The sequence below is a fragment of the Budorcas taxicolor genome, chromosome 11, assembly GCF_023091745.1.
Source record: "Budorcas taxicolor isolate Tak-1 chromosome 11, Takin1.1, whole genome shotgun sequence".
Classification (NCBI taxonomy): Eukaryota; Metazoa; Chordata; class Mammalia; order Artiodactyla; family Bovidae; genus Budorcas; species Budorcas taxicolor.
In genome coordinates, this window is record NC_068920.1 from 79,205,907 (window position 1) to 79,226,788 (window position 20,882).

At 37.8% G+C, this 20,882-nt stretch overlaps 1 protein-coding gene across 1 annotated transcript in view; it reads right to left on the minus strand.

Annotated features, from left to right (window-relative positions):
* HEATR5B (HEAT repeat containing 5B) overlaps positions 1 to 20,882 on the minus strand; it is a 99,202-nt gene that overhangs the window by 18,782 nt on the left and 59,538 nt on the right. The window contains exons 25-27 of the mRNA XM_052648585.1: positions 19,331 to 19,512; positions 16,885 to 16,953; positions 5,843 to 6,022 (exon numbers count right to left, since the gene is read on the minus strand). Coding sequence (XP_052504545.1) covers positions 5,843 to 6,022; positions 16,885 to 16,953; positions 19,331 to 19,512 — 431 coding nt within the window. The remainder of the gene's footprint in view (positions 1 to 5,842; positions 6,023 to 16,884; positions 16,954 to 19,330; positions 19,513 to 20,882) is intronic.

A 20,882-nucleotide genomic window follows, 5' to 3' on the forward strand; every position in this document is an offset into this window, starting at 1 on the left:
CAATGGCACCCCACTCTAGTACTCTTGCCTGGAAAATCCCATGGACGGAGGAGCCTGGTAGGCTGCAGTCCATGGGGTCGCGAAGAGTCGGACATGACTGAGCGACTTCACTTTGACTTTTCACTTCCATGCATTGGAGAAGGAAATGGCAACCCTCTCCAGTGTTCTTGCCTGGAGAATCCCAGGGATGGGGGAGCCTGGTGGGCTGCTGTCTATGGGGTCGCACAGAGTCGGACACGACTGAAGTGACTTAGCAGCAGCAGCAGCAGTCATACTAACACCTGACAATTTAGAAGCATAAACCATCTAACTTTTGGAATAGGGACTTTGAATCTCAAGTTATAAACATATCATATTCATATTTTTAGTGGTTTTAAGCTTGCTTTCTTCACTTAGATTTATTATAATGTTGATATTTTAAGAGAATGTCTCTCTCAATAAACACTGTAAGTATACTCAGCCATTCACTCATCAAATTCTTCTTAGGTACCTATTCTTGCCTTGTATTTGCTATTGTGCTTGGATCTGAGGCAACAAAGACACATCACATGCGGTTTTCACTGCCATGAACTCACAGACTGATACAATGATAGAAGAGATGAGAGAAGGGACTTTTTTTTAAATTTGTTTTAAATGATCCATCTTCCCATCTCACTATGAGCTGTGACCACATCCACTGCCTGGCACCTAACGAACACTTGTTGTTTGTGTAATGAATGAATCACAGGGAGCACCAACGATAAAGAAACGTAATGGAGTATGAAAAGGCAAGACACAGTTCAAAGACAAAAGTTCACCTGTTGACAGGCAAAGACGGAAGTAGGGATTCGAGGCAGACGGAGTATCAAGAGCAAGAGCACAAGAGGTAGGAAACGGCACGGTGTTCTAAGGAAATTCCCAGTTTGGTATCAGACTGAGCACAGAACACAAGGCAGAAGAAACTGAAGATTTCACTCTGTTGGTAATGGGGAAGTGGAGTCAAGGCATGATTCAAAGGTCAGATGTATGTATTTTTCCTCAACTTTTATTTAAAAAATTATACTGTGGGCCTCCCTGGTGGCTCAGTGGAAAGAATCCACCTGTTAAAGCAGGAGGCACTAGTTCAATCCCTGGTCTGGAAAGATTCCACATGCCACGGGGGAACCAAGCCCGTGCCCACAACTACTGAAGCCTGCACACTCTACAGCCTGTGCTCCACAACCAGAGAAACCCCTGCGATGAGAAGCCCACGCTCCACAGCTGGAGAGCAGGCCCCACTCGCTGCAATGGGAAAACAGCTTGGGCAGCGATGAAGACTCAGCATAGCCATAAATAAATAAATAAAAATTTTACAGTACACCATAAAAAGTTTAAAAATGAGTTAATAAAATTACTCACAATCCTAATTTCCAGATTTTCACATTTCAACTAAGCTGTAATTTTGTTGTACAGAGAATTTGGTATTTAATCTTAACTGTTTATAAAAGGAGTTCCATATAAATACTAGGCTTCATAACTATTATATTTTTTAAAATTCTTTTCAGCCCCGGGAATCTTAGAAGATGAGGCACAGTTTTCAACGACAAAGGTGTTCAGTTTTTCACATTATGAATGTTCCAAACAAACATTTTTGTCAACTTCTCTCTTTTTCATATTTTGAATATTCTTCCCTAGGATAAAATCCCAGAAATGGAATGACTGGGTCAGTGATTATAAATACTTCCATGGCTCTGAACAGACACTGTCAAACGCTTTTTAAAAGGGGCATATATTTTACATTGTTACTTGCAATATAAAAATATATTTTTTGACTCGTTTTTGTAAAAAATTGGAGGTTTATTTTTCTTACGAGAAGGTACACAAGAAATATAGAAAAATCAGATGCACAAGTAAAATGAAGTAAATAAAGCCAGACACAATCCTACTACCCAGATGTAATACTGTTAACATGCTAGACACGTTGTATATACATATTCACAGTCTTTTAAACAATAATATGTTTGTCTATAATTTTTAACTCAGTTTTCTATTCATTTAACACCATCATCTCTGGATCAACAAATACATATATTTCCTTTTCTTTAGAATGATAAACAACATCACAACAAACATCCTCACAACAGAATCTGTGTATATTCTCGATATTCCTTAGGATAAACTGGTAAACCAATGGGTGTGGTTTTAGAAAAGTGTTTGGCTATACTATGTTGACCCCTAAACAACATAGGTTTGAACTGTGTGGGTCCAGTTACATGCAGATGTTTTTCAGTAGTAAATACTACAGTACTTACTACATGTCTCTAATAAATAGCTAAAAGTATGGGACTGGAATTTAGAAGGGAGGTCTGAGGAGGAAAGGAGATTTAGAATATTTCATACACATGTGACTGCAAGGAGATCCAACCAGTCCATTCTGAAGGAGATCAGCCCTGGGATTTCTTTGGAGGGAATGATGCTAAAGCTGAAACTCCAGTACTTTGGCCACCTCATGTGAAGAGTTGACTCGTTGGAAAAGACTGTGATGCTGGGAGGGATTGGGGGCAGGAGGAGAAGGGGACGACCGAGGATGAGATGGCTGGATGGCGTCACTGACTCGACAGACTGAGTTTGAGTGAACTCTGGGAGTTGGTGATGGACAGAGAGGCCTGGCGTGCTGCGATTCATGGGGTCGCAGAGTTGGACACGACTGAGTGACTGAACTGAACTGAAAAGCTACAGGGTGTGGGTGTAGATGTGGTTACCCATAAAGCATGAAAAGCAAGAAAAACGAAAAGAAAAATATCAACATTTAAAGGGCAGGCAGGCAAAGAGTAGCCAGCAGGTGATGATAAGAACGAACAATGAAAACAAAACAGGAGAAGCAAGGGAGTAGGGTCAGGAAGTCAAGGAAAACAAAGAGTTTCCAGAGGAGACAATGTCAAAAGCTGTAGAAAGGCTAAGTCAGACAGAGACTGAAGCGTCCAGTGATTTGGAGAATTGTATCATTTGGAACTTTGGTAATTTCAGTGGAGTGGTGAGAGTAAACCTCGATTGCAGGGAATTGAGAAGTGGGTGACTCAACACTCAAAGACGTGAAGAGGAGAGTGAGGGGAAGAGGAAGCTGAGTGGGAGAACAAGGAAGGGAAGGAGGGAGGAAGAACACGCAGAGGGAGATGGAGAGATACAGAAGTGGGGGAAAACTGAATGCACTTAGCTTGAAATAGTCTCCTCCTCAGACTCCTGCTTCCTAACATCTGCTCTCATGCTCCAGGCCCCAGCTTAAGTGTTGCTCTTTCCAGGAAGCCTCCTCTGAACCCCCAGACAGGTGCCTCTGCTATGTGTTTACAACAGTCTGTACGTTTCCTGTGCTGCTGCTAAGTCGCTTCAGTCGTGTCCGACTCTGTGTGACCCCATAGATGGCAGCCCACCAGGCTCCCCCGTCCCTGGGATCTTCCAGGCAAGAGCACTGGAGTGGGTTGCCATTTCCTTCTGCAATGCATCAAAGTGAAAAGTGAAAGTGAAGTCGTTCAGTCGTGTCCAACTCTTAGCGACCCCATGGACTGCGGCCCACCAGGCTCCCCCATCCCTGGGATTTTCCAGGCAAGAGCACTGGAGCAGGGTGCCACACACGCTGCTCCACTAGTTTGTTTTCCTCAGGAAGTGTAAAACATCTGGCTTGTGCACTACTGTATCAACTGCTCTGGCACAGAGCTAATGTTCATTTAACACTTTGTTGAATGAATCAGAGTGGGAAAGAAAATCGAGAAAAGGGAATCCTAGATCAGAGGAAAACTTTAAAATAATAATAATTATTATACTAATAACAGCAGGCAACATTCACTGAGTATATAAATAAGGTAGTTATTGAAAAAAGTCCTTGTTACTTCACAATGAAGTCTCATTTACTTCACAATGTAATTCTATGTGCGTAATTATTATTCACACTTTAGAGCTGAGAAATCAGGTTTAGAGCAGCAGGTAAATAATTCACCCAAGGTCACACAGGTAAAAGGACAGTTATCAACTCACACAGATCTCAAGACCTGAAGGTAACAATCTGAGGAGCTGGAAAACTAACATCCTCTATTTTCTGAGTAAAAAGTAGAAGCAAACATAGATCTTGAACAGAGAAATCTAGAATATGTTGGGCCTTTGAGGTAAAAAGATGAAGGAAGGAAGTTAAGCAAGGAAAAGATTTACTTGACAATATTATAGGCTGAGGGCTGAAGTGTAAATTATTTAATTATAGAACCAAGTTACCCAAAATAAGAAAAGAGTTTCAAACAAAAATGTGCATTAATGAATTAGTTATATGAAGTTTTCATCTAATTTGTTAAAACTAATTATTTATTTTCTATTCAGTGCCAGTTACCATGCTTGGTTTTTTTAATACATGTCACTTTAGAAAATATTATTGTGCTTCCATGTTATGATAAAGAAACTTGAGTATCTGAGAGATCAACTCACTTGATCAAAGTACAAAAGATGGTGAATTATAGAGACAGAACTTGCTGTAGGGTCTGTGATTCTACATTTAAAGCTTTTTATACTGAACTGTGCCAGACTACCTAGTAGGTAAATCAAGCACATTCATGCAAGTCAGCAGAGAACCAGCTAACTGGCAAATGGTCTTATCCAATTACATAACTGTCTCTATGTTTGGGAAATTACTGAATGGGGCTGGAGAATTGACAACAATTTTGAAAGATTTTTTAAAAATAAAAATCATTCAATCATTTGGAATGTAATTTCTACAGTAACTTTTAGCTAAACATTAGATATGTGAAAATAACAAAGAATTTCTGTGAATCTCAAAGTGAGAAAGCAATCACATTATAAGTTTCTTTCTAATACTACTTTCCACTTAAAATTATACATTTGCATTAATTTGATAAGATCTTATCAGTAAGAACAAACATTTTATCAATGCAAATGTTATTTTACTTGTCTAAGACAAAAGATGGCAGCAGGGTGAAAATAAATGAACACTCAGGGATACTCTATGAAAACAACTTGATATAAAAAACAGAAAGAAAACTAATTTCTACAATATCTTATTGCTCTAATTTTCCCTTCTTTTTCTTCTGTGACAAAAAAATCCACAAAACCCCAGAGGTCCTTTATCTAAACTGTATCATCTGGGTGTTGTATGCTTTGAGCCAGCAATTGCCTGCGGGGTGGCCACAGGCTGCTGATAACCATGGAAATAGGGAAGTAAGATACTGGGTTGACAGAGGAAGGAATAAAGAGATACTTGAAATACCCGAATACAAAGGATAAGAATTTGAAAGTAACTAGCAGAAGGGATTTAGAAAAGTGAAATTAAAACAGCATCTCTATTTTTAAAAATAATGTGGGCATAAAAAGAGGTAAAAACAGCTGTTAAAAAAAACAAAATATACAACAACAAAATAAACTCCTATAGCCTAATCAATGAGTGGCAGCAAGTCTCCTGAAATTTAATCAAATAAAAGATTCTTAGCACAATTTTTTCTATATTTTTATTATTTGTAGGTTTTCCCCACTTAATTTTTCCATAGGAAGTAAGAAGAGCTCTTCTTCAATATAGATGTTTTTAAACTGATTCATGTCAACGTATGGCTAAAACCACCACAAAATTGTAAAGTAATTAGCCTCCAATTAAAATAAATTTAAAAAACACTAATTAGAAATACTAATTTTCAAAGGTTCAATATGAGCTCTTTTGAGACATAAATATATATGTATTTCAGCGAGAAAGCAAATAGCAAAATTTTTTAAAGCACTCTATACCAAAGGTCAGCTTAAAAAAAAACAAAAACCAAACAAAATTTTTTTACCTATTGGAGAAAGGAATATTTTCTCACGGATGGAGAAACAATTAAAAACAATAGGCTGCCGTTACCTCTGCCCATGCTTTGAGAACAGCCAGTTTTTCCATGGTTGTAGCACTCTCTCGGTACAGTTGGCTGGAAGATCCTTTTCCGGCCTGAACTTTGTCCAGTGAAGAAACAAGCAGATTGTGTACTCGACGGAGATCATTGAGATCACTGACAACTCCACTTCCGATCCATGTACTACACACCTAGCCAAAGGGGGGAGGAAAAAAAAAAGAACTCTTATTTTTATATTAAAAAGTTAAGTTTAAACATATAAAAGGCTGGTGTTAATATGATTTTTTTCCTGCTGCTGCTAAGTCGCTTCAGTCGTTTCAGTTGTGTCCGACTCTGTGCGACCCCATAGACGGCAGCCCACCAGGCTCCCCTGTCCCTGGGATTCTCCAGGCAAGAACACTGGAGTGGGTTGCCATTTCCTTCTCCAATGCATGAAAGTGAAAAGTGAAAGTGAAGTCGCTCAGTCGTGTCCGACTCTTAGTGACCCCATCCATGGGATTTTCCAGGCAAGAGTGCTGGAGTGGGGTGCCATTGCCTTCTCTGGATTTTTTTCCTAGGGGGTACAAATACAGAACAAAACCAATGAACAAAACAAAATCCTTCAATGCTATGCTTTTTTTTTTTTTTTTAAATAAAAAATCAATAGCAAGTATGGAACTTATTATACTCCTATGTAGAAAACAAAACAATATTTACTCACCATGTTTCCACTATCTAAATTCCCAAAAATTTTAACAGAAAAAAATCTGCACCCAAATCAGTTCAGTCACAAATAATTCTTTAATTCAACATTTCTGTTTACTATAGTCAAAAGGTTATTCTGCGCTATACAGAGAAGTTTAAAAGAAACAAAAAAGTAAAGGGAAAAAAAAATCTAGTCCCTCTCCTCAGGTAAGTAAACACAGATTAAATGAACACATAAGAATGTTTTATGACTGTCATACTACACTTAAAAAGAGAGAAAGAAGAAATTAATTCTAGCACAAGAAATGGGAATGTTTAGATATCAGGAAGTTTTGTGTATACAGATAGAGAGGAGTTTGGTGGAGAAAGAAAAAAGATTAGGAAAGTTAACTAGAATTAGGTTACAGTCCAATTTAAATTCCATGTAAACTGAATTCAGCAAACTTTGTCTGCAGGCAATCATGAGTTTCTAAGGCTTCTGAGTAGTGGAATATTATTAGAATTGTGCCTTAGGAAAACTGCTCAAATACTGTCAATAAACACAGGAAAACGTGTTTAGACAGTAAGCACTGTGCTCAGCTACATGACTATTGTAACACCACTGGACAGAGAAGATATGGAATCAAATGACAGGGAGAGGCATTTGAAAATGATTTGGAAGTAGAAATCACAAGGTTTGAAACCTAATTATGTACTTTAAGGGGGTGAAAGCACGGACATGTAAACAGTGAGAGGTGATGATTACCAAATTTTGATTGTCAAAGCTTCTACCTTGGATGAATGGAAGACAGGTGATACCACTATTTAAGAATACAGAGAAGTGTGGTAGAGATGAGAAGTTTCAGAGCAGCATGATTTTGACTATGAACTAAATTATAACATGCTGAGTTCGTGGGCAGTTGGAAACTTGGGTCTGGATTTCAGGAGCAAAGACAAAAGTAACTAAGTAGATTTAGGAATTCTCCAGGCAAAAGTGATCGTTACAGTGCTAGGTAATTTTGTTCAAGGACAGGTATTAAAAAAAAAGGATAAGGATCGATCCATAAGGATAGAACACAGGAAAAATAATTAAACTTAAGGGAGAGACAGAGTAAAAATAAACAATGAAAGAAATTGAGAAGGAAATGCCAGAAAAGCAATAGGAAAATAGGCAAGTGTGGTGATACTGAAAACAAAGGAAGAATGTCAAGAACGAAGGGGCTGCCTGATAGTGCCAACTCTTTTTTAAATTAAATGAAAGTCTTTAAATTCTACTGTGCTTCACAATTTTCATCTATGATTTCACATAATCTCCTAATTACTAGAGTTTTTATTTTGCCCCTACCCCACAATTGCCCCTTCCCTCTCCTCACTGGTAACTACTAGTTTGTTCTGTCTCTATAGTCTGTTTTTTTTTTTGTTACGTTCACTAGTTTGTTATATTTTTTAGATTCTACATATAAATGACAGCATACAGTATATGTCTTTCTCTGAATTTTTTCAGTTAGCATAAAGCCCTCCAAGTCCATCCATGTTGCTGCAAATGGCAAAACCTCACTCCTTTTTATGGCTGAGTAGCATTCCACCTTCAGACTGCTTCCAAATCTTGACAACTGTAAATAATGCTGTTAGGAACACTGAGGTGCATGACTCTTTTCAGATTAGTATTTTTGTTCTTTTCAGATATAAACTGAATTGGGTCACAAGGTAATTCTTTCAGATATAAACTGAATTGGGTCACAAGGTAATTCTATTTTAAATTTTTGAGAAACCTGTTTTCCACACTAGTTGCACCAATTTACATTCTCACCAACAGTGTGTGAGGGTTCCCTTTTCGCCACATCTTCACCAATGTTTGCTATTTTTGTATTTTTCTTTTTTATGATAGTCATTCTGACTGGTGTCAGGTGATACCTAGTTGTGGCTTTGATATTCATTTCTCTGATAAGTGATGGTGAGCATCTTTTTATGTGCCTATTGGCCATCTGCATTTTCTCTCTGCAAAAATGTCTAGTCAGTACTTCCATCCAGTTTTTAATCCGGTTCTTTGTTTTGATGTTGAGTTGTATGAACTATTTATTTTGGATATTAACCTCTTATTGGTCATATCATTTGCAAATGGAAAAGGAAATGGCAACCCATTCCAATATTCTTGCCTAGAGAATCCTGTGGACAGAGGAGCCTGGTGGGCTGCTGTCCATAGAGTCGCATAGAGTCAGACACAACTGAAGTGACTTAGCAAGCATGCATGCACTGGAGAAGGAAATGGCAGCCCACTCCAGTGTTCTTGCCTGGAGAATCCCAGGGATGGAATAGCCTGGTGGGCTGCCGTCAATGGGGTCACACAGAGTTGGACACGACTGAAGCGACTTAGCAGCAACAGCAGCGGCATTTGCAACTATTTTCTCCCGTTCAATAGGTTGTCTACCATTTGTTTTGTGTATGAGTTCTAAGTTGTTAGCTTTTAAAATCTGTACCTTTTTTTTGGCCATACCACATAGCATTATGAGATCTAGTTCCCAGACCAGGGATCAACCCTGTGCCCCCTGCACTGGAAGTGTGGAATCTTAACCACCAGACTGCCAAAGAAGTCCTCAAATCAGTATTTTTCAATGGAAACAACTTGACTAAAAATCTGTCATTTCAATACTCATTCCATGAGACCAGCATCACCCTGAAACCAAAACCAGACAAATATACCACAAAAAAAGAAAATTACAGGTCAATGTAACTGATGAATGTAAATGTAAAAATCCTTAACAAAATATTATCAAACCAAATCCAACAACACATTAAAAGGGTCATACACCATCATCAAGTGGGATTCATCCCAGGGATAACAAGGGTTCTTCAATATCTACAAATCAATCAGTGTGATACAGATTAACAAATGAAGAATAAAAACTATGGGATCATCTCAATAGATAACAGAAAAAACTTTTGATAAAGTTCAAAATCCATTTGTGATTAAAAAAAAAAAAACTCTCCAGAAAGTGAACACAGTAGGAACAACTGTGTTCCAACACAGGAGGAACCTCAACTTAAAAAGGTCATATATAACAAACTCACAGCTAACATCATATTCAACACCGAAAAGTGAAAGAATTTCCTTTAAGATTAGGAACAGGACACGTATGTCTACTCTTGCCATTTTTATTGAACATAGTTTTGGAAGTCCTAGCCACAGCAATAGAAGATTCTAAATACGCTACCAGGAAACTACTACAGCTCATCAATGAATTCAGGAAAGTTGCAGGAAAGAAAATTAATATACAGAAATTTGTTGCATTTCTATATACTAACAAAGAACTATCAGAAAGAGAAACTGAAAACAACTCATTGACCACTGCATCAAAAAGAATAAAATACCTAGGAATAAACCTACATGAGGAGGTAAAAGACCTGTACTTGGAAAACTGTAAGACAATGATGAAAGAAACAGAAGATGATACAAACAGATGGCATGATGTACCGTGTTCCTGGTTTGGAAGAATTAATATTGTTAATATTACCATACTACTCAAAGCAATATACAAATTCGATGTAATCCCTATCAAAATACTAGGGACATTCTTCACAGAACTAGAACAAAAAATTAAAAAATTTATATGGAAACACAAAAGATCCTGAATAGCTAAAACAAACTTGACAAAGAAAAAGAGTACTGGAAGAATCACACTCCCTGACTTCAGACTATTCTACAAAGCTACAATCATCAAAATAGTATACATTTGCCCCCAAAATTGACACAAAGATCAATGGAACAGAACAGAGAGCCCATAAATAAGCCACACTTATGGTCAATTAATCGATGATAAAGGGGGCAAGAATATATAATGGAGAAGAGACAGTCCCTTCGATAAGTGGTGCTAGGAAAACTAGACAACTAGATGTAGAAGAATGAAATCAGAACATCCTTTAACACCATATACAAAAATAACATATACAAAAACCATATACAAAAAAATAACCTTGTGCGAGTCAAGAAGCAGCAGTTAGAACTGGACATGGAACAACAGACTGGTTCCAAATCAGAAAAGGAGTACGTCAAGGCTGTATATTGACACCCTGTTTACTTAATTGACATGCAGAATACATCATGCAAAATGCCAGGTTGGATGAAGCACGAGCTGGAATCAAGACTGCCCGGAGAATTATCAATAACCTCAGATATGCAGATGATACCACCCTTATGGCAGGAAGCGAAAAAGACCTAAGGAGCCTCCTGATCAAAGTGAAAGAGGAGAGTGAAAAAGCTAGCTTAAAATTCAACATTCAATAAACAAAGATCATGGCATCCAGTCCCATCACTTCATAGCAAATGGATGGGGAAACAATGGAAAAAGTGAGAGACTTTATTTTTTGCAGTTCCAATATCACTGCAGACAGTACCTGCAGCCATGAAATTAAAAGACATTTGATCCTTGGAAAAAAAGCTATGACCAACCTAGACAGCATATTAAAAAGCAGAGACATTACTTTGCCAATAAAGGTCCATCTAGTCAAAGCTATGGTTTTTCCAGTAGTCATGTATGGATGTGAGTCATGTAAAGAAAGCTGAGCGCCGAAGAATTGATGCTTTTGAACTGTGGTGTTGGAGAAGACTCTTGAGAGTCCCTTGGACTGCAAGGAGATCCAACCAGTCCATGGGGTTGCAAAGAGTCAGACACGACTGAGCAACTGAACTGAACTGAACAAAAATATACTCAAAATGGATTAAAGACTTAAATGTAAGACCTGTTACTATAAAAGTCCTAGAGGAAAATACAGGCAGAATACTCTTTGACATAAACTGCAGCAATATTTTTTTTGGATCTACCTCATAAAGCAAAAGAAATATAGCAAAAATAAACAAATGGGACCTAATTAAACTTAAAAGCTTTTGCATAGCAAAGGAGACCAGCAACAAAACAGAAAGACAACCTACTGCGTGAGAGAAGATGTCTGACAGTGCCCACTTCACTCAACAGGTATATGTCCTCACATTCTCACCTGAAATCCTTAGGTAATATGTTGCACAATTCACAACGTTATACCCTAAAGGGTAGTAAGGTACATGAACTTAATTAAGGGATTAAGCAAGATATGTAGCAGTATCCCATAATTAACACACAGATACTTCCAGAATGAAATGTACAGTTCTGTTCAGTCGCTCAGTCGTGTCCGACTCTTTGCAACCCCATGAATCGCAGCACACCAGGCTTCCCTGTCCATCACCAACTCCCGGAGTTCACTCAGACTCGCGTCCATCGAGTCCATGATGCCATCCAGCCATCTCATCCTCGGTCGTCCCCTTCTCCTCCTGCCCCCAATCCCTCCCAGCATCACAGTCTTTTCCAATGAGTCAACTCTTTGCATGAGGTGGCCAAAGTACTGGAGCTTCAGCTTTAGCATCATTCCCTCCAAAGAAATCCCAGGGTTGATCTTCAGAATGGACTGGTTGGATCTCCTTGCAGTCCAAGGGACTCTCAAGAGTCTTCTCCAACACCACAGTTGAAAAGCATCAATTCTTCGGCGCTCAGCCTTCTTCACAGTCCCACTCTCACATCCACACATGACCACTGGGAAAACCATAGCCTTGACTAGACGGACCTTAGTCGGCAAAGTAATGTCTCTGCTTTTGAATATACTATCTAGGTTGGTCATAACTTTTCTTCCAAGGAGTAAGCATCTTTTAATTTCATGGCTGCAATCACCGTCTGCAGTGATTTTGGAGCCCCCCAAAATAAAATCTGACACTGATTCTACTGTTTCCCCATCTATTTCCCATGAAGTGATGGGACCAGATACCATGATCTTTGTTTTCTGAACGTTGAGCTTTAAGCCAACTTTTTCACTCTCCTCTTTCACTTTCATCAAGAGACTTTTTAGCTCCTCTTCACTTTCTGCCATAAGGGTGGTGTCATCTGCATATCTGAGGTTATTGATATTTCTCCCGGCAATCTTGATTCCAGCTTGTGTTTCTTCCAGTCCAGCGTTTCTCATGATGTACTCTGCATAGAAGTTAAATAAGCAGGGTGACAATATACAGCCTTGACGGACTCCTTTCCTATTTGGAACCAGTCTGTTGTTCCATGTCCAGTTCTAACTGTTGCTTCTTGACCTGCATACAGATTTCTCAAGAGGCAGGTCAGGTGGTCTGGTATTCCCATCTCTTTCAGAATTCTCCACAGTTCATTGTGATCCACACAGTCAAAGGCTTTGGCATAGTCAAGAAAGCAGAAATAGATGTTTTTCTGGAACTCTCTTGCTTTTTCCACGATCCAGTGGATGTTGGCAATTTGATCTCTGGTTCCTCTGCCTTTTCTAAAACCAGCTTGAACATCAGGGAGTTTACGGTTCACGTATTGCTGAAGCCTGGCTTGGAGAATTTTGAGCATTACTTTACTAGTGTGTGAGATGAGTGCAATTGTGTGGTAGTTTGAGCATTCTTTGGCATTGCCTTTCTTTGGAATTGGAATGAAAACTGACCTTTTCCAGTCTTGGGGCCACTGCTGAGTTTTCCAAATTTGCTGGCATATTGAGTGCAGCACTTTCACAGCATTATCTTTCAGGATTTGAAATAGCTCAACTGGAATGCCATCACCTCCACTAGCTTTGTTCGTAGTGATGCTTTCTAAGGCCCACTTGACTTCACATTCCAAGATGTCTGGCTCTAGATTAGTGATCACATCATCATGATTATCTGGGTCATGAAGATCTTTTTTGCACAGTTCTTCCGTGTATTCTTGCCACCTCCTCTTAATTTCTGCTTGTTAGGTCCATACCATTTCTGTCCTTTATTGAGCCCATCTTTGCATGAAATTTTCCCTTGGTATCTCTAATTTTCTTGAAGAGATCTCTAGTCTTTCCCATTCTGTTCTTTTCCTCTATTTCTTTGCATTGATCACTGAAGAAGGCTTTCTTATCTCTTCTTGCTATTCTTTGGAATTCTGCATTTAGATGCTTATATTTTTCCTTTTCTCCTTTGCTTTTTGCCTCTCTTCTTTTCACAGCTATTTGTAAGACCTCCCCAGACAGCCATTTTGCTTTTTTGCATTTCTTTTCCATGGGGATGGTCTTGATTCCTGTCTCCTGTACAATGTCACGAACCTCATTCCATAGATCATCAGGCACTCTACCTATCAGCTCTAGGCCCTTAAATCTATTTCTCACTTCCACTGTATAATCATAAGGGATTTGATTTAGGTCATACCTGAATGGTCTAGCGGTTTTCCCTACTTTCTTCAATTTAAGTCTGAATTTGGTAATAAGGAGTTCTTGATCTGAGCCACAGTCAGCTCCTGGTCTTGTTTTTGTTGACTGTATAGAGCTTCTCCATCTTTGGCTGCAAAGAATATAATCAATCTGATTTCGGTGTTGACCATCTGGTGATGTCTATGTGTAGAGTCTTCTCTTGTGTTGTTGGAAGAGGGTGTTTGCTATGACCAGTGCATTTTCTTGGCAAAACTCTATTAGTCTTTGCCCTGCTTCATTCCGCATTCCAAGGCCAAATTTGCCTGTTACTCCAGGTGTTTCCTGACTTCCTACTTTTGCATTCCACTGGAGAAGGGAATGGCAAACCACTTCAGTATTCTTGCCTTGAGAACCCCATGAACAGTAGGAAAAGGCAAAATGATAGGATACCAAAAGAGGAACTCCCCAGGTGATTAGGTTCCCAGTATGCTACTGGAGATCAGTGGAGAAATAACTCCAGAAAGAATGAAGGGATGGAGCCAAAGCAAAAATAATACCCAGTTGTTGATGTGACTGGTGATAGAAGCAAGATCCGATGCTATAAAGAGCAATATTGCATAGGAACCTGGAATGTCAGGTCCATGAATCAAGGCAAATTGGAAGTGGTCAAACAAGAGGTGGCAAGGGTGAACGTCGACATTTTAGGAATCAGCGAACTAAAATGGACTGGAATGGGTGAATTTAACTCAGATGACCATTATATCTATTACTGCGGGCAGGAATCCCTCAGAAGAAATGGAGTAGCCATCATGGTCAACAAAAGAGTCCAAAATGCAGTACTTGGATGCAACCTCAAAAACGACAGAATGATCTCTGTTCGTCTCCAAGGCAAACCATTCAATATCACAGTTATCCAAGTCTATGACCCAACCAGTAACACTGAAGAAACTGAAGTTGAACGGTTTTATGAAGACCTACAAGACCTTTTAGAACTAACACCCCCCAAACAAAATGAAATGTACTACTAATCACACTAATTGAGATCAATCAATACTATCATCTCACTCAACTTCATGTCAGGGCTGAGTCAATACAGTCAGCTCAGGTTTTGTTACCAAATTAATTATGAAAAAGCTTCAGGTTTCCAGAGCATCTAGATATTCAATTGGGTTAATGGGTTGTATTCCTATATTTAAAACTTTAAAAAAAGTTGAGTAAATATATGTGTAAACTGTTTCATTCTCTTATAATCTTATTCTCTAAGAATTCAAAACTAAATAAAATTCAATAGGGACATTTAAAAACTGATTATTACCAATACAGATGGCAAAAAAAAAAAAAAAGTCAGTGACACAATGCTCAAATATACTGAAATTTAAAGCAAAAAGTAATTAAATATAAGTGTGAAAATAAAAGTTGTTATTCCTAAAGAAAACAACACTTTGGAGATACTTGATACTTTGAATTTTGGTAGAAATAGAAGTTGAGGAAAATGATCAAAAATCAAGAATTTGGCACTGTTTGCCTTCCAAAAACCTCAGTACTTTCTCTACTTTAAAGAAAATGAAACCAGAAACTACAGACACTGCATTATGGATTTGGTTTATGAAGAAAGACAAAGCAACACTGAATCAACAAAATCATACTACAAGGAAAGACTCTGGCCTCGTAGCAAAAGAGTGGAGAATGGAAAAGAAAAAGAGTAGTGAATGAATGCACACTTACAAACTTCAGGTTGAAATAGAATATCTAAAGTATGTATTATGCTTATGATTCCAGCCCGGCTTTAATGATATTTTTTATTAACTTACTGATTACTGTCCTCAGTTGTCCTTAGTTGAAAACATTTGAGGGTTTTCCTATAATTTCTCAGAATTATTAATACTTGGTTTTCAGGATCAACATGATTTTACTCTGGTAAACAACCAGAGATGCCAAGATTGATCATCTGCCCAAAGCCAATTCCTTCGGTAACCTTAATGAAAGGAACTTGCAACCCAGTGCTCCAGCTATTTCAAAACCAGGTTTCTACCCAGAAACAGAAGGATAGGCGGTCAACTTTAAGCCTGCCACTAGAAAAGAAGACACTTCTTACAGAGAAAGCATGGGCATCTAAGAAATAAGTTTAAGGCAAATTCACTAACATGGAATTTTCATACTAATCATTCACAAGATGAAGTTCTAATCGCCTCTGTTTTTCTGATCATCAGGAGCTTTGTAGCAGGTTTTGTTGTGTTTAAATGTCACAATCTGAAACATTACCATGATAGATTTATTTTATACACTGACTGCAATTTCTGATGCTTGTGTGCCAGTCTCCCGATCCAAATGGCTTACCTACTCTACCTCCAAGGTTTGTACCATGATCCCCAAGCTTCCATCTTAAACAACACTCCCTCATCTTCTCTCTCTGGTCTGCTGTTGGTGGGAGAAGTTCATTTCTCTGAAGACCACCAATAAGACAGCAGGTTTCAAAGAAATAAACACTAACAGGAGGAGGAGACAACTCATTTATCCACAGAGAGATTAAAGTCAGAATTTCAAATTTGTCATTGCAAACAGCAGGACACTCTCTGCATAGAGGCCACATGTCGCCTGACTATGAATTCTAAGCAATAAAGATGGATTATAGCCCTGTACTCCAGAAAACTGGGAAGGGCAGACTTGCTTCTCTTCTATCCTTAGGTTAGCAGATAAAAAAGCAGATTTTCTGAAAGTTTAGAGCTTAGTGCACAAAGCCTTTTTCAGGATGGAGCACGAAAAAGACAAACTTACTAAAGGGGTAGGAACATATGTGCTTTTGTAACTCTCTGCAGATACAATAGTTTGAGAATAATCCCCTGGGATTAATTTTGCAATGAAATTGCCATATTGAAAAACTGTCTTTAGGATAATTTAATACACAGAAACTTGTAGAATTTTTACAAACTGTGGTCAAAAAAAACCTTTTTACTACCTATGTACCATTACTATATATTCTTCAATTATTATAGATTTTACTCTAGTCCATCTTATGACTTGCACATCTCCATTTACTACAGGACAACATAAGAGCTGCATATCCCAAAGCTGTGACCTCAGCTACAGCAACATCACTGCTGTATTTCTGAGATAAAAATTAATACTACTCGATTTTTCTCTCTTGGAAGTGAAGTTCTAAAGTATCTATAAATTTACAGAAGATGAATATAGAAAATTCTATTTTTCTTCTTACCTGGCAAGCTTTTGCTATTATGTCTGATGGGGTATCTTGTGAAAAGGCTGGTCTTAGAGCAGCTCCCACCTAGAAAAATGAGTACAAGCATTTTATTTTTAAAGATAAGTAGAGGATGAGATGGTTGGATGGCATCACCAACTCGATGGACATAAGTCTGAGTAAGCTCCGGGAGTTGGTGATGGACAGGGAAGCCTGGCGTGCTGCAGTCCATGGGGTTGCAAAGAGTCAGACACAACTGAAGGATTGAACTGAGGAAATCTCTTATGTCTTTGGAGATGAAAACACACTAAACACATCTTTGTTCCTTTCCTTTTTATCACATGTCTCTTATCTCTCTTTTTGATAACAATAAACTCAATCATACCATTCTTCTTTTGCTTTACAGGAGATTATCATTACTTAATCTGTATGAATCTTATACCAAATAAGCAATTAATTTTGTTTCTTTTTCATTTATTTTTAACAGTACATGGGATTTTCTACATGTTCCCACAGATGGGAGAAAATGGCTGTTTTTCTCCTGTCTACATATTCTTGAACATATTTCTAACAGTGTTTACCTCATGGGCAAATCTCCTATAACTGAGGTTAAACACTCAATTTCCTTAAATAACTGAGTAGTACTAAAAATTCACACAGTCACTAAAACACCTTAAAAATCCTTTCACTTCAAAACAAGATGTCTTAAAAGAGAGTTGCTTAAGAAATACTAATTTATGTACTGCTCTCAGAGTAATAAATGAAGGAATATGAGCTTTAGTTTTCCAACCAAGTACTAACCAGGTCCACTCTGCTTACTGCTTTATTTTAATAAGCCAGTATCAGTCACAGACTTTTGGCTATATTAGATTTAGTATGTATGATGTGAATAAGGAATTAGATATAGCCAACTCCTAATTTGAGATTTCTCCCCTTACACTAGAGATTTAGTCACTAAGGCTTATCAACAGGAGTTTGGAAATGAAATAAGCGTCCCTCTCAGTGACTAAATAAATACATACAGCAAGTAACCAGTATTTGCATTTCAATGATCAACTGTAGTAATCGTACTTCAGAGGTGCTATTAAGTCTCACACTGAAGGAGAAAGAGAATATATTATAAAAGATATTACTGGGTTGACTGATAAACCTAGAATATAACAGATTATATAAAAGTAGTACATCAATTTTGAATTTCTTAAAGTTGATAACTGTTCTGTGGTTATGTAAGACAACTTTCTTGTCTTTTGGAAACCCAGACTAAAGTGCTCAAGGGTAAAGATACATGATTTCTATAACTTACTTTTAAACAACTCAGGAAAAAAAAAAAGCTGAGAGAGTGTATGTTGTGAGCAGAGAGAGAAAGAGAAAATGTTAAAGCAAATGAAGCAAAATTCTCAATTGGCAAATGTGATGAAGGATGAAGGGTATAAGACAAGGTCTTTTTTGTACTATTCTTGCAATTATTTCTGTAGGTTTTAATTATTTCTAAATAGAAAGATTTTTTTAAAAAGACCATTCTGATAGACTGGGTATTTGGGAGTAAATCATTATATAAAAGCATTCTATAGCCATTTGGACTAGAAAGTATAACTTCTTTACCTATACTTATAAAGGAAAAAATGGACTATACATTATCCACACTTTTTAATTTTGTGTATGTTTGAGCATAGATGTTAGATGAGGTATGATGTGACTGAAGCCACGATCACAGTAGAAAAAAATAGTTCATTCTTTTCTTATTAACAGGTTTCTCTCTTCTTCACATAATCCACCATTTCTAGGATTTCTTCCATGTGCATCCTTTTATTTGGGGGGGTGGGGGGGGGACACAGTGCATGTGGCCCAGGGATGGAACCTGTACCCTTTGCAGTGGAAGTGTAGTATCTTAATCACTGGGCCACCAGGGAAGTCCCTATTGTGCCTCCTTTGAAGAACATAAATACAGGTATAAATTTCAGAAGAAACAAGTATATCTCTGTTTAGAGTATTAAAAAAAATGTTTTGAAATATACAGTTCTTTTGGTAATAGTTTTCATTGCTACTAAAAGTTAATTTATCCTTCAGCATACAAGAGACAATTGCTTTTTATTTTTAAAAATGCTTATCAAGTCTTGACATATAAAAATAATGGCAGTAAATCCACAACATTCTTTAAATGTTCCTTTTATCTTTAAAATGGCATGACTAAAAATCTAAACATAAGACTGGAAAGCCAGGCTGGAACATCTATTCTAGTTTTATCACTAATACCACCTCATGACTTAAAAATAGTGACAAGTTTTATATTATGGTTTCTTCAGCTGTGAACTGATCCTAACTATGTAACAGACAAGGGGAAAAAAACATAAGCCTGGTACATGAATAAAGAGGTTACAGGTCCAAATGCATTTCTCCAGGGGAGTTTCACTTTAGTGCTCACTCAAATGATCAATTTTAATTTGAAACAAATAAAATATCTCACATTAGCTTGATACTGCTCCAGAATCACGTGACCTGGGAATTCTGGCTCAGGCACAGAGGCAAACTTCTTGATAATGTCTTCGAGCGCTTGGAGACCAGCCATCCGCAGCTGGTTACTATGATCGGTTGCAGCCATGAATGCCATGCGAATTAGGTCAGAGAGATGAAGCACCAGGAGGTCATCTAAGAATAAAAATAGGAGGCAGAAAGTAAAACATCTCCAAAATTAAGCGTACTAATGAAAAATACAAAGTGGAATTGTTTTCAGAAGCATTTATGATCAACATGTTATACCAAGTTCAAAAATAAAAAAGATATACTTTTAAGAAAGTTTCCATATCATAATCTCTGAAGAACTGTGATAAACCTTTATACAATATGATAACATGGATGATATTATAGGATGTATGATGACATCTGAAGCAAAATAACTGATTACCATAACTTTCCCCAGTGGAATCTGTAATTCTTTTGTCAACAGGGATTGGCAAACTTTTTTCATAAAGAACCAGAGAGTAAATATATTTGGTTTTCCCGACCACGTAATTTCTCTCATAACAATTCAACTCTGCTGTTGCAGTTGGTACATAGACCATATGTACACAGACAGCTATACTGTGCTCCATAAAACTATTTATAAAAACAGACTGCAGGCTAGATTTGGACTGCAAGCTGTAGTTTACCAGCCTCTACTCTGGAAAAGATTTCTATAAGGTTAGATGGAGAAAAGGGAAGTCTTTTTCCTTTTAGCCCTTGAATAAAGGCTGCCCTAGATCCATACTATCAAGCACAACAGCAAGTATCAAAAGAATTCAAAAGATACCAAGCAATTTAACTACATCTTAAAACAAAGTTAAAAACTATTTAAAGGAATATACCAAAATGCAGCACTAGTAACTTAAAATTTGCAATGTCTAGCAGCTAGCTAGATGGTGATGGTGTGATCACTCACCTAGAGTCAGAAACATCCTGGAATGTAAAGTCAAGTGGGCCTTAGGAAGCATCACTACCAACAAAGCTAGTGGAGGTGAGGGAATTCCAGTTGAGCTATTTCAAATCCTGAAAGATGATGCTATGAAAGTGTTGTACTCAAACCAGCAAATTTGGAAAACTCAGCAGTGGCCACAGGACTGGAAAAGGTCAGTTTTCATTCCAATCCCTTAGAAAAGCAATGCAAAAGAATGCTCAATCTACTGCACAACTGCACTCATCTCACATGCTAGCAAAGTAATGGTCAAAATTCTCCCAGCCAGGCTTCAACAGTACATGAACTGTGAACCTCCAGATGTTCAAGGTGGTTTTAGAAAAGGCAGAGGAACCAGAGATCAAATTGCCAACATCCACTGGATCATCGAAAAAGCAAGAGAGTTCCAGAAAAACATCCATTTCTGCTTTATTGACTATACCAGAGCATTTGACTGTGTGGATCAACAAGCTGTAGAAAATTCTTCACGATATGGGAATACCAGATCATCTGACCTGCCTCCTAAGAAATCTGTATGCAGGTCAGGAAGCAACAGTTAGACTGGACATGGAACAACAGACTGGTTCCA